Genomic DNA, 16,983 nt, shown 5'->3' with positions numbered 1-16,983 from the left:
ACTTCCCAAAAATTACACCATCTTCCGCTAAAGGGGACCATGAGGCGATGTGAAACCGGAGCACTTGCACGATCGCGTTCCGTTGGCGTTCGTTGGGCACGCTACCGACCTCGCGTCGTGGAACGCGAAGAGGGACGCTATGCGCGTCGTATCTTCCATCTAGCCTGGCCGTTAATTCTCACAGGGCGAGCGGGGACGCGGTCGACAGGCGGGCGAGAGGGGGGCAGCGTAGGAGAGGAGAGAGAAGGGGAGGGGACGCGCATGCGCTCGAGCTCATCGCGGCGTTGCGCAGGAGAAAATTTCGGCATGTCTAGCCCGCGTTTCAGAGGAAGAGTGGAAAGGGGGAGGGGAGAGGGGTATGGGAGAGGGGGAGGGAAAGTGGAGAGGGAATGTGGGAGGGAAAGTGAAGAGGGAAAGTGGAGAGGGGAAGGGGAGAGGGAAAGTGGAGAGGGGAAGGTGAGGGGTGAGTGGAGAGGAGGTGTGTGGAGAGGGTATGCGCATGCGCAGTAAGGGTGGTCACGCCGCACACCACCACCACCACCGCCGGATTGAGCTCGACCTTAAGATACTTCGCATCTAAAACAAATACAGTCAACGTCCGATTAAAAGTGACCCCTTCATATTTTCAATATGCTTCACCTCATTACACTCCCGTATAGCGGCAAAGCTGCCTTTCAAGTTCCGTTACGGTCGAACTTTGCCAAGAGACAGTCAACGTCCGATTAGAAGTGGTCCCTAGATTTTCAATATGCTTCACCTCATCACACCGCGGTATTGCAGCAAAGCTGCCTTTCAAGCTCCGTTACGGTCGCAAATGTACTAACTCAAGAAAACGCTGGTTCTAACATAGAGATGAAAGATGTGGCACAGGTGGGCGCTCAATTAATGCTGTCTTGGACCTGAAATTTGGGCAGGAATTCCGAAAAATCGGAAGTCGAAGCTTTTTAGCATCCAAAATTTCAGATGTTCTTATATACCGACGTCTACGAGGCAGATTTGGAACTCCGGACTTCTAGAGAGGAGGAGAGGCTGAGGAAATGGCATCTTTGCCTATCACGTGTAAGGTGTTGTCACCAACACTGGTTGCACCAAATCGTGTACATAAATAGAATTCGGCCTCTACATTGCCTCATTCTTGATAAGACAACTATGAAAACCACTCCGCCAGTGCTTCATCAACCTAGCAAAAAGAAACACTTTCATGTTGCTATCTCATAAAAATATGCTTTGTGGGAATCGAGTGCGCCCTTCCCTTTGGTGCCTCGTTCCCCAGCTAGCGCGCGTGTTGGCCCCGCGCGGCTCGAGCGCCGGGAACCGCCGTTAATCGGTAGTATGGCGACCACGGCGGCAGCGCCAGGCCTCTTTGTCTGGTGCGAGCCATGCGTCAGCTTCCCGGCGCGCGGGCACGCGTCCGGGCATGCCTCAACATGCTCACATGCTCACGCCACCAAGCTAGCTTACGTCACTGCGCAACGCTTGTCCTCATTGGCCACCAGTGACAACCCCCTTCCCCCTTGAGCTCGCTTCTGTCTGGCGCGGGCTTGCCCGCATGAGATGCTCTCAGGCCTTGACGAGAGGTTGACGCGCTGCTGGGCAGGCGGCTTCTCGTTCGTGCGTTCGACTTCGGCCCTCGTGCGTGAGTCGTCGCGCCGTAGGCAAGCGTACTTGCTCGGTCTTGCGGAGTTCCCTATACGGCCTGCAAGCCCGTGAGTGTCGCACTGTGCTGCATCTTGGGTTAATAAACCCGTTGTTGTTGTTACCCTGCCTCGTGCGTGGTTTCTGCGCCGTGCCGGAGAAAACGACGAACCCGGCCGCAGCGTCGTCGCACGCAGTGGCAGTGGAGAACGTCGCGTCCCTACACGGTCGCGCTCGTAGGTAAGCCTAGTGCAAACCTATCTCCACAGCTTAGGAATCCTCTCTAACTTTTTTTTCTGAAATTTCACTTCGAAGTATTCGAAAAATATTCTAGAAATATTCGAGAAATATTCGAAAAATATTCAATTCGATTCGCACTCACACTTCAATATTCGAATTCGCTTCGCACCCAAAATTTTGCTATTTGCACAGCTCTAATTTTTACAGAAACAAAAAAAAGGAGGCATGCCAGTCACACAGCAAAAAGGCCATCGACCAATACACTGGTCATAAAGCTAAACCTAAATGCTCGTGTAGCCTACAGCCGGTATGAAGTGACACCTCTTACGCGTATCAAAGCGCTCGTTGCGCGTTTTGATTACACGTTTTGATTACAAAACCGAGCAGTGGCAAATTGCCATGAACCACGAATAAAGTGCCGAGGTGCCCGTTAAATCGTGCAAGTTTCATGGCACACGGTAGACGACGAGTCTTTAGTGCTGCAACCACATGGGTCTCCCGCTACCCGCAGACAGCCGATATGCATATGCGGCATCAATGGCTTCGTTAAATGCAAAATGCAATGCAGAGTTGCTTGTCTAAATAAATAAATTAGTTGCTACTGGGGGTAAAATGGGAGCTGGTTTCATCTGTTCTGGCCGACTGCGGAACCCTAAGGTATCCTTCACAGAACCCTTGGGTTCCGCAGAACTCAGTTTGAGAACCCAACACGTCGCATGCAGGAATCTTAGACAGTTGATGCCGCGTTTACGCGACAAGGTACTACCCCACGGCAAACACGCGCGTAGTTGACTACACACAGCAGTGTCGACATCAAAACAGCAGCTACCGGAGAAACATGCTACGCGCAACAAAGAGCCTAAGAGTCAACCCCGCTACACATGCCTCTCGGTAGTTTTCACTAAGTGACAGAACACACAGCCTAGCGAGTAGAAGCAGTACACTCGGGGCATGGCAGCACACTTTTGCGGGGTCACGCATATTGACAACAGCCTTCATTAGAAAGGCGCGTAGAAGAAACACGCATCGGTGCGTCTAAGTGTTCTGTGAACGTCTTATTTTCTTCGTATTCCTGGCACTGCTTGGAAAATCATGTGGCCAACTCAGCTTTTTCTCCTAACTGAAGCTCATGTAGGCCTCAGAATTCTTGCTTTTGAGGCTGTTTTGCAGCACTCTGGCAAAATTTTTGCGCTTTTTATCCTTTTAAAGCAGCTTGGCACAGGAAAACGGAATCATATCAAAAATGTGCAATATGTGCAGCTGTCTCACCCCTGGCCATCCCATACAGGGTCACAAGGTACAGATTGACAATGCACCTGCCGTTGCTCCTACGCATCCATGTGCACCCACGCATTCAATAGCCTTTAACAGCAGACGTGCCCCTTGTATACTGCATTCATGGCCATACCATAGAAAGCAAGGTGCCACCTCACAAAATGATGATACCGTATTTATTCGAATCTAGGCCGATAGTTTTTTCGGAATTTCTTTGTATCAAACTCCAGGGTCGGCTTAGATTCGAGGATTTTGAAAAACGCGCCATTTTTCATCGAGAAAAGTGTTGCAAAACTAGCGCCACCTAGACAGTATTGTAGCCGTTACTAGCCGAGCCAACACCTGGCTTAAGTACGCACGCGAGGCCGCCATTTTTATCTTTGTGGCGAGTGTTGAGGCGAGCCATTCGTCAGTTCGAGTCTCGCTTCGAGTGGGCTGTGTGTGGCGTAGCTCAATGGCACCAAACGAGCGTAGTCATTATAGTGCGGTGTATAAAAGGAAAGTTGTGCTAGCCGCGGAGTCGCCCTCCAACGTTCATGCCGGGCGGGACTTTGGAGTGGACGAAAAGAATGTTCGTCGCTGGAGGGGCCAACGGGAGAAGCTCTTCGCGTGCACCGCAACGAGGATGGCTTTTACCGGTCCACGGAAAGGCCGTCACCCTGAAATGGAGACGGCATTGGCCGACTTCGTTCGGACGCAGCGAGCAGCTGCCCTTCCAGTGACAACGGAAGTGCTCCAGGCGACGGCGAGGGCGCTTTCAAGGGAGCAAGGTGTTTCGGCAGCAGACTTCAAACCCAGCCGAGGCTGGCTGCAGAAATTCATGAAGCGCTTTGGCTTCAGCCTCCGTCCCATCGCACCTCAATCGCCCAAAAGTTACCGGCTGACTATGAAGAGAAGTTGCTGGAGTTCCAGCGTTTCGTGCTTTGGAAGAGAGAAGCGAGAGCGTATCTGCTAGGCCAAATCGGCAACGCGGACCAAAGCGACGACGACTCGGAATGAGCGCGGCATCTTGATGATGAACCAACTGCTCCGTTTCATCTTCATATTTTCAATAAATGTCTTCTCCTTGTGAATTTTACCCGGCCTACATTCGAGGTAAGTTTTTTTTTCTTTTTCGGGCTTCGGACTTAAGGGGGTCGGCCTAGATTCGAGTAATTACGGTAATGTGGTGTCACAACCACAATCGTTGCGACAGTAAGTTCGAAGTGTGGTCGTTATGCAAGCTATTATGGTACTCCTGGAGGCCATGCAACTTTCCGAGATTCTTCACACATGGGCATCATATACAGTAAAAGCTCATTAATTTGGAAATTTGGAAAATTTGGACTTGTTCTCTGATCCCGGCAAGCATACGCATTGTTTAATCGCATCAAGTCAGGCACGTAGGCAAGGGGGGGCCCGGGGGGCCCGGGCCCCCCACGAAATTCGTCCGGCCTTCTATATTCCCGGGCAACTTTTGTTTTATTTTTGCCATGGAAAGACTTTCTTTCGAACAATTGGGCCTTGGGCCCCCCCCCGAAAAAAAATCCTGGCTACGTGCCTGCATCAAGTTATAGTTAATTTGGTCATTTTGGTCGCAACCCGGTTAATTCGGACAATCCTCAGAGCGCGCTGAGCATGAAGCGCCACAAGTGTGCAACACAGTGCGAAAACACCGAAACAAGGCAGCGCAGTCCGCAGTGCCATCATCATCAGTGCGAACCCTACAAAAATGACAAGAAATCCAGAATGCTTCATTGGCTTCATCGCTACATGCGTTTACCACCCCCTACACCATGGGCCTTCAGAAAGGTGTGGTCGGTATCCCCAATAGCATTGTTTTCTTTTTTTGGCCATGTTTTGCACTACATTTCAACACAAAAGCGTTACTCGGCCACGTTTGCAAAAGAGCGCACTTGTACGGCGTCCGCAAAAGCCGTGCGCGGAAAACACGTGACCTCTCCCACCAGCACTGACACTGGCGCTAATGTGTAAGGTGTCGTCGACACCACTTTGGTTGTACCAAATCATGTAAATAAACACAATTCGGCCTAATCATTTTCTCATTCTTTATAAGACATCTAGGGAACATGACTTCCCCGTCCAGTGCTTCATCAACCTAGCCGAAAGGAACGCTTTCATGTTTCTATTTCGTAAGAATATGCTTAGCGATTCTCTGCAACTTTTTTCTGTAATTTCTCTTCTATGTATTCGAAAAATATTCGAGAAATATTCTAAAATTATTCGATTCGATTCGCACTTAAACCTAATTACTCGAATTTGCTTCGCACCCAAAATTTTGCTATTTCCACAACTCTAATCTTATGCAAAAGTGTTACTTGGCCAGGTTTGCGAAGGCATGCACTCGTCCGGCGTCTGCAAAAGTGGTGTGCAGGAAACACATGACCTTTCACACTGGAACTGTCGCTAGCGCCAACAACTGCTGCAGAAAGCACTTGCAGCCGTGGAGTAGAAGAGGGACATACGAGCAACAGATGAGGAACTCCAGACCCGAAGGGAGCATGCTCATGTCTGCCACATTAGTTGGGCCTCCACAGAAGTTGGAGGAGGAAAGGTTGAGGAAATAGCGTCTTTTCCTGTCACGTATAAAGTGTTGTCGACAGCACTTTGGTTGTACCAAATTGTGTAAATAAAACAATTCAGCCTGTTCATTGCCTCACCTAAGGAACACCTCAACCACTTCGCAGCACCACTGCAGCATAGCATTTCACCTACCTAGCCAAAAGAAACGCTTTCAGTTCCTGTGTCATAAGAATATGCTTAGAGATTCTCTGCAACTTTTTTTCTGTAATTTTGCTTCAAAGTACTGTATTAGAAAAATATTTAAAAAATATTCAATTCGATTGCCACTCAAACTTTAATATTCGAATGCACTCCACACCCAGAATGTTGCTATTCACACAACTGAAGTACTGATATGACAGACACATGTTTATTGTTTTCCTGATACTTTCAATATTTCGACATTTGGTTAAGTTGGACATTTCTTCCAGTTCCGCGAAATTCAAATGAACAAGCTTTTACTGTATACACAGTCTGTGCAGACATGCAAAGCTTTCCAGCCACAAGCAGATTTATGTTTTCAAGATTTTGCCTATGTTCTCACGATTCTAATTTCAGGTGGTACAAATACAGTCAGTGGAACCTGCCGGGAACGCCGCATAACTATGCACTAAACGGTAGTACGCATTAACCACCAAGTAAAAATTTGAATCTTCTCGTGTACGCCATCGCCGCCAGCAAAGAAATAAATACAGTGCCACAGCAAATACTGCCTGAAGTACCCACTACAGTCGCCGACTGATAAATCGGACACCGATAATTCGGACATGCTCGGTAATTCGGACAGTCGCGAGGCACCGCCGATGATCCCATAGAAGTAATGTGTAAAGACGACCGACATTTCGGACAGCTGCGAGATCTACATTCGATAATCCAGACCCTGTCCGAGACTGTCGCGCACGTCGAATCGCCAGCCATTATCTCCTCCGGCACCCGTACCGTACAAAGTATGGCCTCAGAGATCAAAACGAAAGCTAATTGGTGATCTATGAGGCTTTATTTCGATCACTACTTTATGCCTCAGAGATTTGTGATTGGAAATGCCGATCTTGGAGGCACTGGTCAACTGTGGAAAATCGCATCGACATCGCGAACATCCTACATTCCGGTTCCTGTATCCCCGCGCTGCGCTGCTATCGCCGCCATTCTGTCGAACGCGTCTGCGGTAAAGCGTTTTGCGTGCGCGTTTTTATCTTGAGACTTGCTCTATTTTACACTCTGCTGTCTCAAAAGATCCGAGTTAAATGGCACCAACGCCTCACAGCCAGCGCCGAAGGCCGCGCCGACGACAACGAAACGCGGCAGGGTTGCGCCAGGTTGCCAAGGTCCAACCAACCAACCAACCAACCAGCCAACTGCCGATTTTTCGGACGCCCGATTTTCCGGACATGCTCGAAAATTCTGGCGCTTTCGCGGCACCGTCACCAGCCCCATAGACGTCAATGGTCAAGAACGTCGAAAATTTCGGACGCTAAAACTCTTCGGCGTCCGATTTTTCGGACTTTCTGCCTAATTGAAGCCCCCACCTCTGCCGCGTATATCATCTCATAGGTTCGAACCAGCGCTTTCGCGAGTCGACCTGTTTGCGACAGTAGCAGAGCCCGAAAGTCAGCTTTGTCGCGATACCGGAGTGTTATGGGGTGAAGCGGACCGGAAATTCAAAGGGGCCGCTATCACGGCGCCGTGCGGCGATGTCTTTACGGATAAGCAGTGGAATCGCACGGAGGCGTGCACGGAGGCGTGATGGCGGCAGGTGGCAAACGCGCCAGTACGGCTCAATCGCTGACAAGCCTTACGATAAGTATCTTCAGTCAACTGCTCGATAGTGCATGTTGCCTGGTGCAGTTGCATGCGTAGTGCACGCATTTAATAGGAGAGAACCCAAACGCACCGCGCCACCATTCATGCTGCCTCTTTGTGTGACCACTAAGTGCGCCGCACAGACGCATTGCCTTCACGAACAAAACCAGCTCGTCACCATACAGCGATCACATCACACTGGCGGAGATACAGGCGGACTTGGTTGCACGTAAGCGGAAGTGCGGGCAGCAACGCATTGACAACTTTTTTCGGCTACTGGGACCCTGAAGTGTCAATACAAGTATTTTTTTCTGACGCATTCGTTTTTTTCGAACATTCCATAATTCGGACTTATTTACGTTCCCCGTGGAGTCCGAATTATCGGTCGTCGACTGTACAAAGCCTTCTCTTTCTTTTTTGCCAAAGTGGAGAAAAGATTCTGGCACTCTCGCACGACCGTCCGATAGTGGTGTTAGCGCACGGTGGCGATGCTAAGGAGCATTTCAGAACTATTACAGGGTCCAACATACGCAGTGACCGACATAGCGACAGAACAACCAGTGTGAGCTTTCCCGATATATGTGTGCGCATCTGTACCGCGATCTGCTATTAAATGAAAACTAACACAGTTCCAGTGAAACACGGTACGGCTGTGTGGAGCTGATCGACTCCTGGCTAGTTGCATGCAGCGCGTCGGCTTCTCGGCTCACGCCGTCACTGCCGGACCGCTTGCTGTACCGCACGCGCGCATTTGTCGTGGGAGTGTTCTTCGTACCCACTTTGCTTCAGACCGTGCACAGATGCGGTGAGTAGCTCATTCAGTTAACGTGGCAATGACGAACTTCCTCCAAGCAATGAGCACTCCGCGACGCTCTAGCGGTCCTGGCAGCGGACGGAAGCGCGTTTGGGTGGTAGCCCAATAAAAGCGTCCAGTATCGTTACAACAGTGCTACGCCTGCTGTACCGGACGAGTGCTCGAGCAGATACCTGAAGATACCTATTGTGATAAAGTTGTCGGCGATAAGTCATGCTGGCGCGTTCGTCAGTGGCCGCCGCCTCACCTTCGTTCTTTCCCGATGCTTGCCCACGTCGCCGCAATCGCGCAGAAGTCAGAATCAGTGATCAACCAATCTACACACTTCTTGAAAAGAGGGAAAACCTTTGGTGGCACATTGTGGCGTTGGGAAGTTCAGCGACGCGGTAAAATTTCATGGGAGAAAAAGTTATCGCGATACGCAGGGTACGCACTAACCGATAGGCGTAGAACAAGCACTACAGCTTAAGGGGAGATGCGGGTCGAAAAACGTGGGTTTTTTTCAAAAATTATCGATTTTTGTTTTCACCTGTTTTGTTAAGATTAGTATCTGTACTGTTCCGAACATAAAAATCAAAGTCGAGACTCAACTGGAAATGCGTTAAAATTGCGTCTAAAGAGCACAAGGTGGCTATTAATCTTGACCGAAAGTGTGAAGTCTTCTAGCGCCTCGTGGCCGATAACGCGCGGCCGCTTGCCATTGGGGATCGCACGAGATCTCCAAATAACCACGGTTTCGCGCGCTGCAGAAGCCCAAGAAATAATAAAGAAAGCATGCTTTTGCCGTGCTTTTCGAGCGCTGCGACTGGCTTTTAAATCACGTGCTACAGATCGGGGACCGCCATTGGCCGCTGCACGCCTTACGTGCTGCAAAGCCTGCTTACAGGGGCAGTGTTTCATCGAGCTACGTAGCTGAAAAACGTTTCTCTCGCGTATTTATTTTCATCATGGACGAAGAGAACCATAGCAAGCGCAGTCACCGGCCAGTAAAGTATCGCTTGATGAACAAATTTCGAGGACGCCGGCGCAAATCAAAGCCAAACACTCGCCGAACGGCAAGTGCGTCTGCTGCCGCAAGGCCTAGCGACGGCGATGCTTCAGACGAGTTTGCCGCGGCGTTTTAGTATGTCAGTGCCTCTCAATGAGAAGATCGGGCTCTTCGACGACGAAGAAAGATCACGGTAGAAAGAATCTTCCTTGATTGCTGACGTAACAGCATTGAACATCCTTGTGATCGGTGCAGTGTATCCAACGTGTCACCATACGGGAATACGCGTCCGGGAACCAGCTTACAAACGCAAAGGCGTCGTTTCTGGAACTACAATGCAAGAACAGCGAGTGACCCGAAAGTATTCTTTCGATGACGTATACGTTGCGGCGAGTTGCTTCGAGCGAGGAGGCCAGTGTAGGGGCGGCGAGTGACGGACCGATCGCAAGTAGAACCTACGGCAGCTGGAGCTCGCGCAATAGCTACTCTGCTCGAAAGAGCTGTGAAGTACAAACTCGCAAGTAAACATTTACCGGGGTCTGGGTAATAATGGATTTCCCATGTTTGAATTTTTCACGTCTAGCAAATATTTTCTATGCACTCTCTGGATAGTTTTCGGCACTCTACAGTTCAATTGGAGTAATATGAGCCATCAATTGTCAAAATATATAGAAGTTTAAGGATCAAAATAGCGGGGCTACAAGGCCTAATTTTTACACATTTGTCATGGTGCAGAACAAAAAGTGTACAACTTATAAGAAAATTAATTATATATTTGAAATCAGCATAAACATCTCTACAAGTGCCCAAGTTTCATTGCTCTAGGATGAATATTAAAAAAAAAGTGACTTCGAGCCACATCTCCCCTTAAGCGGTCAGCAAATGCATTGGACTATATGAGACTCGGTCGGGGATTCGTCGCAACTACGTTTTAACCGTTAGTATGCTTAAAGCAGGTACGTATTAAGGAGGTTTGACTGTATATCACTTTATTCACTCACATGTTTATCCCTGAGATCGTAAAGTATTCTCTCCTTTTTTTCCACTGTCTCATTTTCGTGACAACTTTCTTGCAAATAGTTACTTTTTCCTTTTTCCATGCTACTTCGTTAATGCAACTTTCAATCAGTAACACATGCCTCATTAGGAAGAAACACATTGCCATGGTGAGAACTGTGCCTATCTCACCTTGGATGTGAGAACAGTTGAAGCATGGTCTGCCGATCATCGTCCAGCTGCAAGTTAGCCACCAGGAAGCCACGAATGATCTCCCAACACTGACGCCGGTAAAATGAGTCGGTGCCGCTTTGCTTCAAAGCATTGAAGGCTGTCTCAATCAACTGCACACAAAGAAGAGACACGTTAAACCTGCAGACAGGTACTAATTGTTCAATTCAAGAAACTAGCAACAAAAACATTGCACACCATAACACACTAAAAGATCACAGGGCCCGAATAAATGCGCACACAGTAAAATGACGTCAATAGTATGTACTTCCTGGGAACATGGCTTGACTACACATTACCGTATAAACGCGTGTAAGGGCCGCACCCGTGTAAGGGCCGCACCCCGTTTTTTTGAAGTGCATATTCTAAAAAAAAAAAAAATTCGCGTAAGGGCCGCACCCACACTTTCCTCAACCAATACGTATTCAAAATGCGCGCGCGCGTAAGCTTCTAGGCGTAATCGATAGATGGCGTAAGGAAACGCAACCATCATCATCGTCACCAGAGTATGTATATATATTTTTTCGATTTTATTTCGTGTTAAGATGTTCGTGAAGTGGGCTAAAAATTTTAATTTTTTATTAGTATTCATAGACTCGTCAACTAAAGGTTAAAGCAGGATTTTACCTTTAGCTTTTCACATCTCTATACCAACGCGCTATCGGCGCTATCCATATCGGCATTAGCATCACCAACTTTGGCATGGCGTTCGCGGCGTTGTTCGGTTTGTGTAGTTTGTCCAGTTCAGCCAGCCATTTGCTGTAGTTTTCTGCACTGTTCGATGACCTTCGTGCTAGCTTGTTTTCTACATGGCGTTTACGTTTTGGCAAGATGGGCAAGTACCTGAATAGCTACACTGCTGGCTATAAGTTGAAGGAGATCGAGTATGCTCTCGAGCATGGGAAACGTGCCGCCGGCAGAAAATTCGACGTTGACGAGAAGTGTGTTCGACGTTGGTGTGCTCAAAAAGAAGCCTTGTGAAACACCAACAGCACTAAGCGCGCTTTCCGAGGAGAGCAGTGCAAGTTTCCCGATTTGGAAGAAGACTTGCTCCGCTATGTGACTGAAGTGCGGAATGATGGTCTCGCACTCACAACGGACATGCTGCGTGTGAAGGGACTAGCCTTGGCGACTGTACTTGGGTGGATCCTATCTGCGGGGAGCGCGGTGTCGACGGACATTGTGTCCCGAAGTTTTAAAGTCGCCGGGATATCTAACAGCTTGGATGGCACGGAAGATGACTGCTTGTGGAGTGACGGCGCTTCGCAGCACACCATCTCATCTTGGACTCCAAGTCTGAGGACTCGCTGAGTGACGACGATTGAGCACGTATGTCGCAAGAAAGGTCGTATACTGCAATAAACGCTCTTCGTTCGCTAACTGGTGCGTTTTTACTTAAGAGAAAAAAAATGTCGCGTGTATGGGCCGCACCCTGAAAATTGGCCCTTATTTCTTGAAAAAAAAGTGCGGCCCTTACACGCGTTTATACGGTATATGGTAGCGCGCAGTAGCACGCATGCACAAATTTGCACCCCCTGATGTGCACCACAGCTGCAATCAAATAATAAATGCAATGCCACAGTAAATGTTGCCTATAGTACCCACTGCAATGCGTTTTCAGAATAAAATACAGCTGTCTCGTACGAATACCCGATAGCGCACAACGGTGACGTCAAGGGGCACTTGTAACTATGACAGGGTCCGGAACACGCAATGACCGACACAGTGAATGGACACGCACTGGTTTTCCCCAATATGTGTGTGCCTATAACGTCGAGCCCGACTATATCGAACCCGTTTATATCAAATTATCCCGTATATCGAACAATTTCTAAACACAGTATATTTACATTGAGAATATATAGCAAAAGTTACTGTTACATCGAACGAAAATAGCAACGACAACCAATATATCAAACTCCATGTGCCTCAGAAGTGCCCCAGCAAGTTGGCTGTCCCTCGCGGTGGAGGGGAAAACTGCCGGCGCCACCCTAGAAAAAGTGGTTTAGACCCGGCTGTGCACAGGCGAACACCCCCCTGCAAAAAATTATCCTGGCCTGCTTGCAGCGCTTACAGCCAATCAGAGGCCGTCGTGCTTTCTCCGAGGCGCGGAGGCGGTACAAGTGAGCGCCATTTTTTCTTTATGCTTGCGTGCCTGCTGCTGCCTCTTTTCCTCCAGTCCTCATTAAGGGGGGAGGTGGCGATCGAAAAAAACTTTTTTGTTTGTTGACCTAGAGTAATGAAATTTGGCAGGCACACTGAAGAGTGTCTCGAATAGCTATATATGAAGTTTCATTGCGATATCTCGAGTAGTTTTCAAATTACACAATGTTACATAATCTGATGACATACTCTGCTGGTGAAAAGCCTAGCATTGTAACAAAATATGCCAGGAAGGTCCAAGTGGTTTTGATCTTTACTCAAAAGAACACTACACAGGATGACATTATTAAAAATTGTCTATTCCTTTTAGTTTTTTTACAAATAACATCCCCATCAGCTTCATGTATTGCATCAGAACTTCTCATACACTAATTATCACATACAAAAAAAACTATGCCCTAAGCAAGGTAAAGAATAATGTCATCCTGTCAACAAGACTTCAAGGATTAAAAGAAAAAAAACGGAATCAAAATCTGTGTAGTAGTTGCCAAGATATCTGCTCCACGAGCTGAGCAACATGCCAAAAAAACAGTATTGAGAACACTGCGTTTAAAGTTTGGCCTTCTCTAAAACACCTAAAGATTGTGGTCTTTGGTTTTTTTTTTTATGGTGTTTCACTTCTTGGACATGTGGCCTTTCTCCAGTGTGCCTTTGTTCTTTTTTCATAACCTCCTTCTTTTTTTGATCTACAAAAAAGCAGTATGGATTTCAAACAAAGTTCTCTGTATAAAGGAGTGGTGTGATAGACATAACAGAAACAGGGGTGGAAGCGGGCTTGAGCGTTTTGGAGCAGCTCAGGGAGCAGGCATAATGCTGTTTTGGAGCAGCTTTGGAGCACCAAAATGTGTGTTTTGGAGCAATGCAAGTTAATTTTGGAGCAGAATTGTAGGGTCAAACATCATTGCTGTTTAATTTTTATTTCTGGTAAACACAAGAAATTCCAACGATTTTAGAAAACATTCAATATTGATGAACCAACAGCACTTCAACAAATGATATATATACGCACACGCGCGTACGTGTTATCATTAAAACATCACAGCTGTGATAGAGCAATGACTCAGGAAAACGAGATAAGCGATGTTTTGAATAGCTACACTTGACTAGACTGACAAATGAAAAACGTTCATGGTAATGAACGTTTTTCAGCAGCGGCGTTTTTGCGCCGCGTTTGCCGGGTTGCTTTTTCGTCAAAAGCCTACGCCGGCTACAAAAAGTTCCTTCGAAATGCGCGGAGGTCAGCGCCGTCTGGAGGCATTGGAAGAAACCAAACAAACACGCGTCTGCACCCTAAACTCCACTTCTCGGACGAGCGGACGATGCGCCGCGCGAGGCGTTTTCTTTTCTACTTCGAGTAGGAAGACGCGGCGGCGCGATTTTTGAGATAGCGTTCATCAAAATGACGCGCGCGACCCTCCGACCACGCGTCAGTCGCGCATGATATCAAGCCATTAGGGACGCAACAGCGCGATTTCGCGAAGGCGTTCGTCAAAAAACGCGCGCGTCCCTCCAAACGCGCGTAAATCGCGCCAAAAATTGCGCCACGCGCTTCCACCTTTTCCCTTCAAGTTCCAAGATTTGTCAATTATTGGTGTCGGTTATATGCACGCAAATATGGCACTTGAGGTGCGATGATACTAGATGTCGCAAGTGCACAATTTGTATCCCGTGGTTCTGTTTTCGTACCACCTCACATTCGTCTTTTCAGTAATAAACGTTCCAAGTGTCTATCTTGTTCTTTTTTGTATATTTCTTCACTCGCCACCTCATGTACCAAGCCACACACAGCCACGGCGGCGAGCGGCATGTCATGTTGTGCTGCGGATGGTACGAGCTACAGCGTACTCGACCACGAGCCGAGCGCAGGTTCTGACGAGCCAAAATCGAACAACGTGACCGATCGCACTAGCGAGACTAAGCTCGTCGCTGCACGAGCGCGTTTACATGCTGCATTTATAACGTCTAAGGGCTTGTGTGCAATGCAACAAATTCTGCACATAGAGCGGCATGCTCTCGCTAAAAAAAATGAGTTTCAGAAATGGTCCAACCGACTTACACAAACCGAAGCCCTGTGAGTGATTTCGCAGTTGGTAGTGGCCTCATTGACCGCAAACGGATAAAACAAATTTTTCGTTTTCATGCAGACTTATGAAACAAAATCCATATTACACATTCAGCTATACAGTGGTTTCTTTATAATGCAAAGTTTCTAATAATGGTCGCGCGTTTACGTTCGCGGCAGCTGCTCGCACTATCTTCATGGCTTCACATCAAATTAAATATTCGCAGTAAATAGAACCTTTTCGACCTTATGAAGCGTGAACGCACTAACTTTTATTCATGTTCGCAATCCGGCCACGATGACAACAACCGCCTCGTGCGCGCAGCGCGGCAAAAAACTCCGCTGCCGCCGGCGTCACAATCGAAATACGGCTGGACAACTCACTTTCTTGTTCGCTAGGTTTTTTGCGCCTTCGACAAGGTCGCGAGAGCGCGCCAAGTGATGTGATGATGATATAATGATATAAGCTCGCTTGGGCGCGCCATGACACGGATGAAAGCGGCACATGAAGGCACCAAACGTAGCCTCGGTGATCGGTTCCGGCAGCGCACCGGAGCCCATCGCGGAGGCCGTGCCCCAAAGACCGCTTGGGAGCAGTTTTGGCGCAATAATGCGTTTTGGAGCAGGATGGCGCAGCAGAAGCGCATTGGCGCAGCGTGGCGCAATTGGCGCAGCACTTCCACCCCAGCAGAAAAGGAGATATTGCAATCTAATAAGGCCATATACTGAAATATTTACACATATTTCTTGTATTTATGCTGTCATTAGCATAATTATGTCTTGCTTATTGATTACAATTAATCATTGAATATTTTTTATAAAGAGAGAGGTTTGTTGTGACAGAAAATGGCTCACACCGTGATAGCCGATGCCTTCGTTCCAAATAACAAACAGTTATGGCCAAGACGTTAGTGGCACAGGGATTTTTGAGCAGTTTATTCAGTGACGCAAGTCGGGCAGATAAAAATTCGTCCCTCTGCTTCGTTCTTTTGCCATTCTCGCGTATGAAACGTATTATCATTCGGCCGATCGCGGCAACGCTAGTGAGGCTTTCATTGTTTCAAAACATTCATAAACGCCTGCGGCGATGCCAAGCACGGCTCCAAGCACGTCTAAATTACATCACTAATGCTTATTGACAGCACTCTGACCGCGAAGTGCTCGGCCGCGGGGTCCGTGGTGCCGGCGCGTGATGTGCTTGGTGGCGGCGTTCGGTGACGATTCGCGAATGCGAAGCTACGATGACGATCCGCCCATCCGCGGTTCCGAAATGCCGGCGAGCAATGTGCTTCTTCGCTTGCGAAGAAGCACATAGCCGCAGGTACGCTAGCGCGTTGTTCTTGCCCGCAAGGTTCGAGGTTCGTCTCGCTAAACGGCGCCGTGAGCGGAGTTAGGCCTAGTGACGACTCCGAGCAGCAGGTGCGCAGGCGTGGTGCCCGGTGCTTCGAAGTGCGTAATGCGTGGTCGTGAGTACAAAGAGTCGTCCCGCGATGGCCTTCGTCACGATGTCAGAAGTGCTGATAAGCAGAAATCAAAACATCTAACCGCGAATCCGACGCTGAAGTCAACGCTAGAGTCGGTCCGAGACTCGCGTTTGCGATGTTCGCTAGGAGCGCGGCGCACCATCGTAATCAGATCGAACTTCCTCTTGCAGCTCCAAACTAAAGCGTAATTATATTCTAAGTGATCGTCGAGCCGTGAACACAGAACAGTTGCGAACGTGTCACGAAGTAGCGCGATTCTCGACAGCCGTGAATTCGCGACGTGCAATCGGCAGACGACGATCTTCCGGAGCGAGCATCGGACCAATGGCGAGGCGAGCTGGGGCAACATGGCGGACGCGGCCAATCGGAGGCCTCAGAACGACTCTCCAGTGTTTGCTTTTTGTGCGCTTCTTTCTGAATGGAGGAGCCCGCTGAAGCGGGGAATTTGAACACGGAGAAATGCCCTTTCAAACAAGCCCAAGAAGTTGGTTCGCGGTCGCGCCATCGCGGAGCTACAATTTTTTGAAAATCGCTCTTTTTTTGCGATTTCCACAATAATTTTCGCCACCTCGGAGGGCAAAACAAACTTTTCGAAGCACTTCTGGGTTGTTTTCAGGGTAGATATTTTGGAATCAGATAGAAAAAGGGTTCCAGAAACTGAAAACTTGATTTTCAGAAAATCGATTTTTTTGCCATTTTTTGCGATACGAAAGCCGCGTCCCCCCTTAAGCGT

General features: G+C 48.4%; 1 protein-coding gene across 1 annotated transcript in view; it reads right to left on the bottom strand.

Moving 5' to 3' along the window:
- LOC119384790 (transformation/transcription domain-associated protein-like) overlaps window positions 1-16,983 on the bottom strand; it is a 946,434-nt gene that overhangs the window by 564,496 nt on the left and 364,955 nt on the right. The window contains 1 exon segment of the mRNA XM_049413130.1: window positions 10,503-10,654. Coding sequence (XP_049269087.1) covers window positions 10,503-10,654 — 152 coding nt within the window.

This window comes from Rhipicephalus sanguineus, chromosome 3 (assembly GCF_013339695.2).
Source record: "Rhipicephalus sanguineus isolate Rsan-2018 chromosome 3, BIME_Rsan_1.4, whole genome shotgun sequence".
Taxonomy (NCBI): Eukaryota; Metazoa; Arthropoda; class Arachnida; order Ixodida; family Ixodidae; genus Rhipicephalus; species Rhipicephalus sanguineus.
The sequence above is the reverse complement of the archived record's forward strand: the minus strand, read 5'-3'. Positions and strand labels throughout refer to the sequence as shown.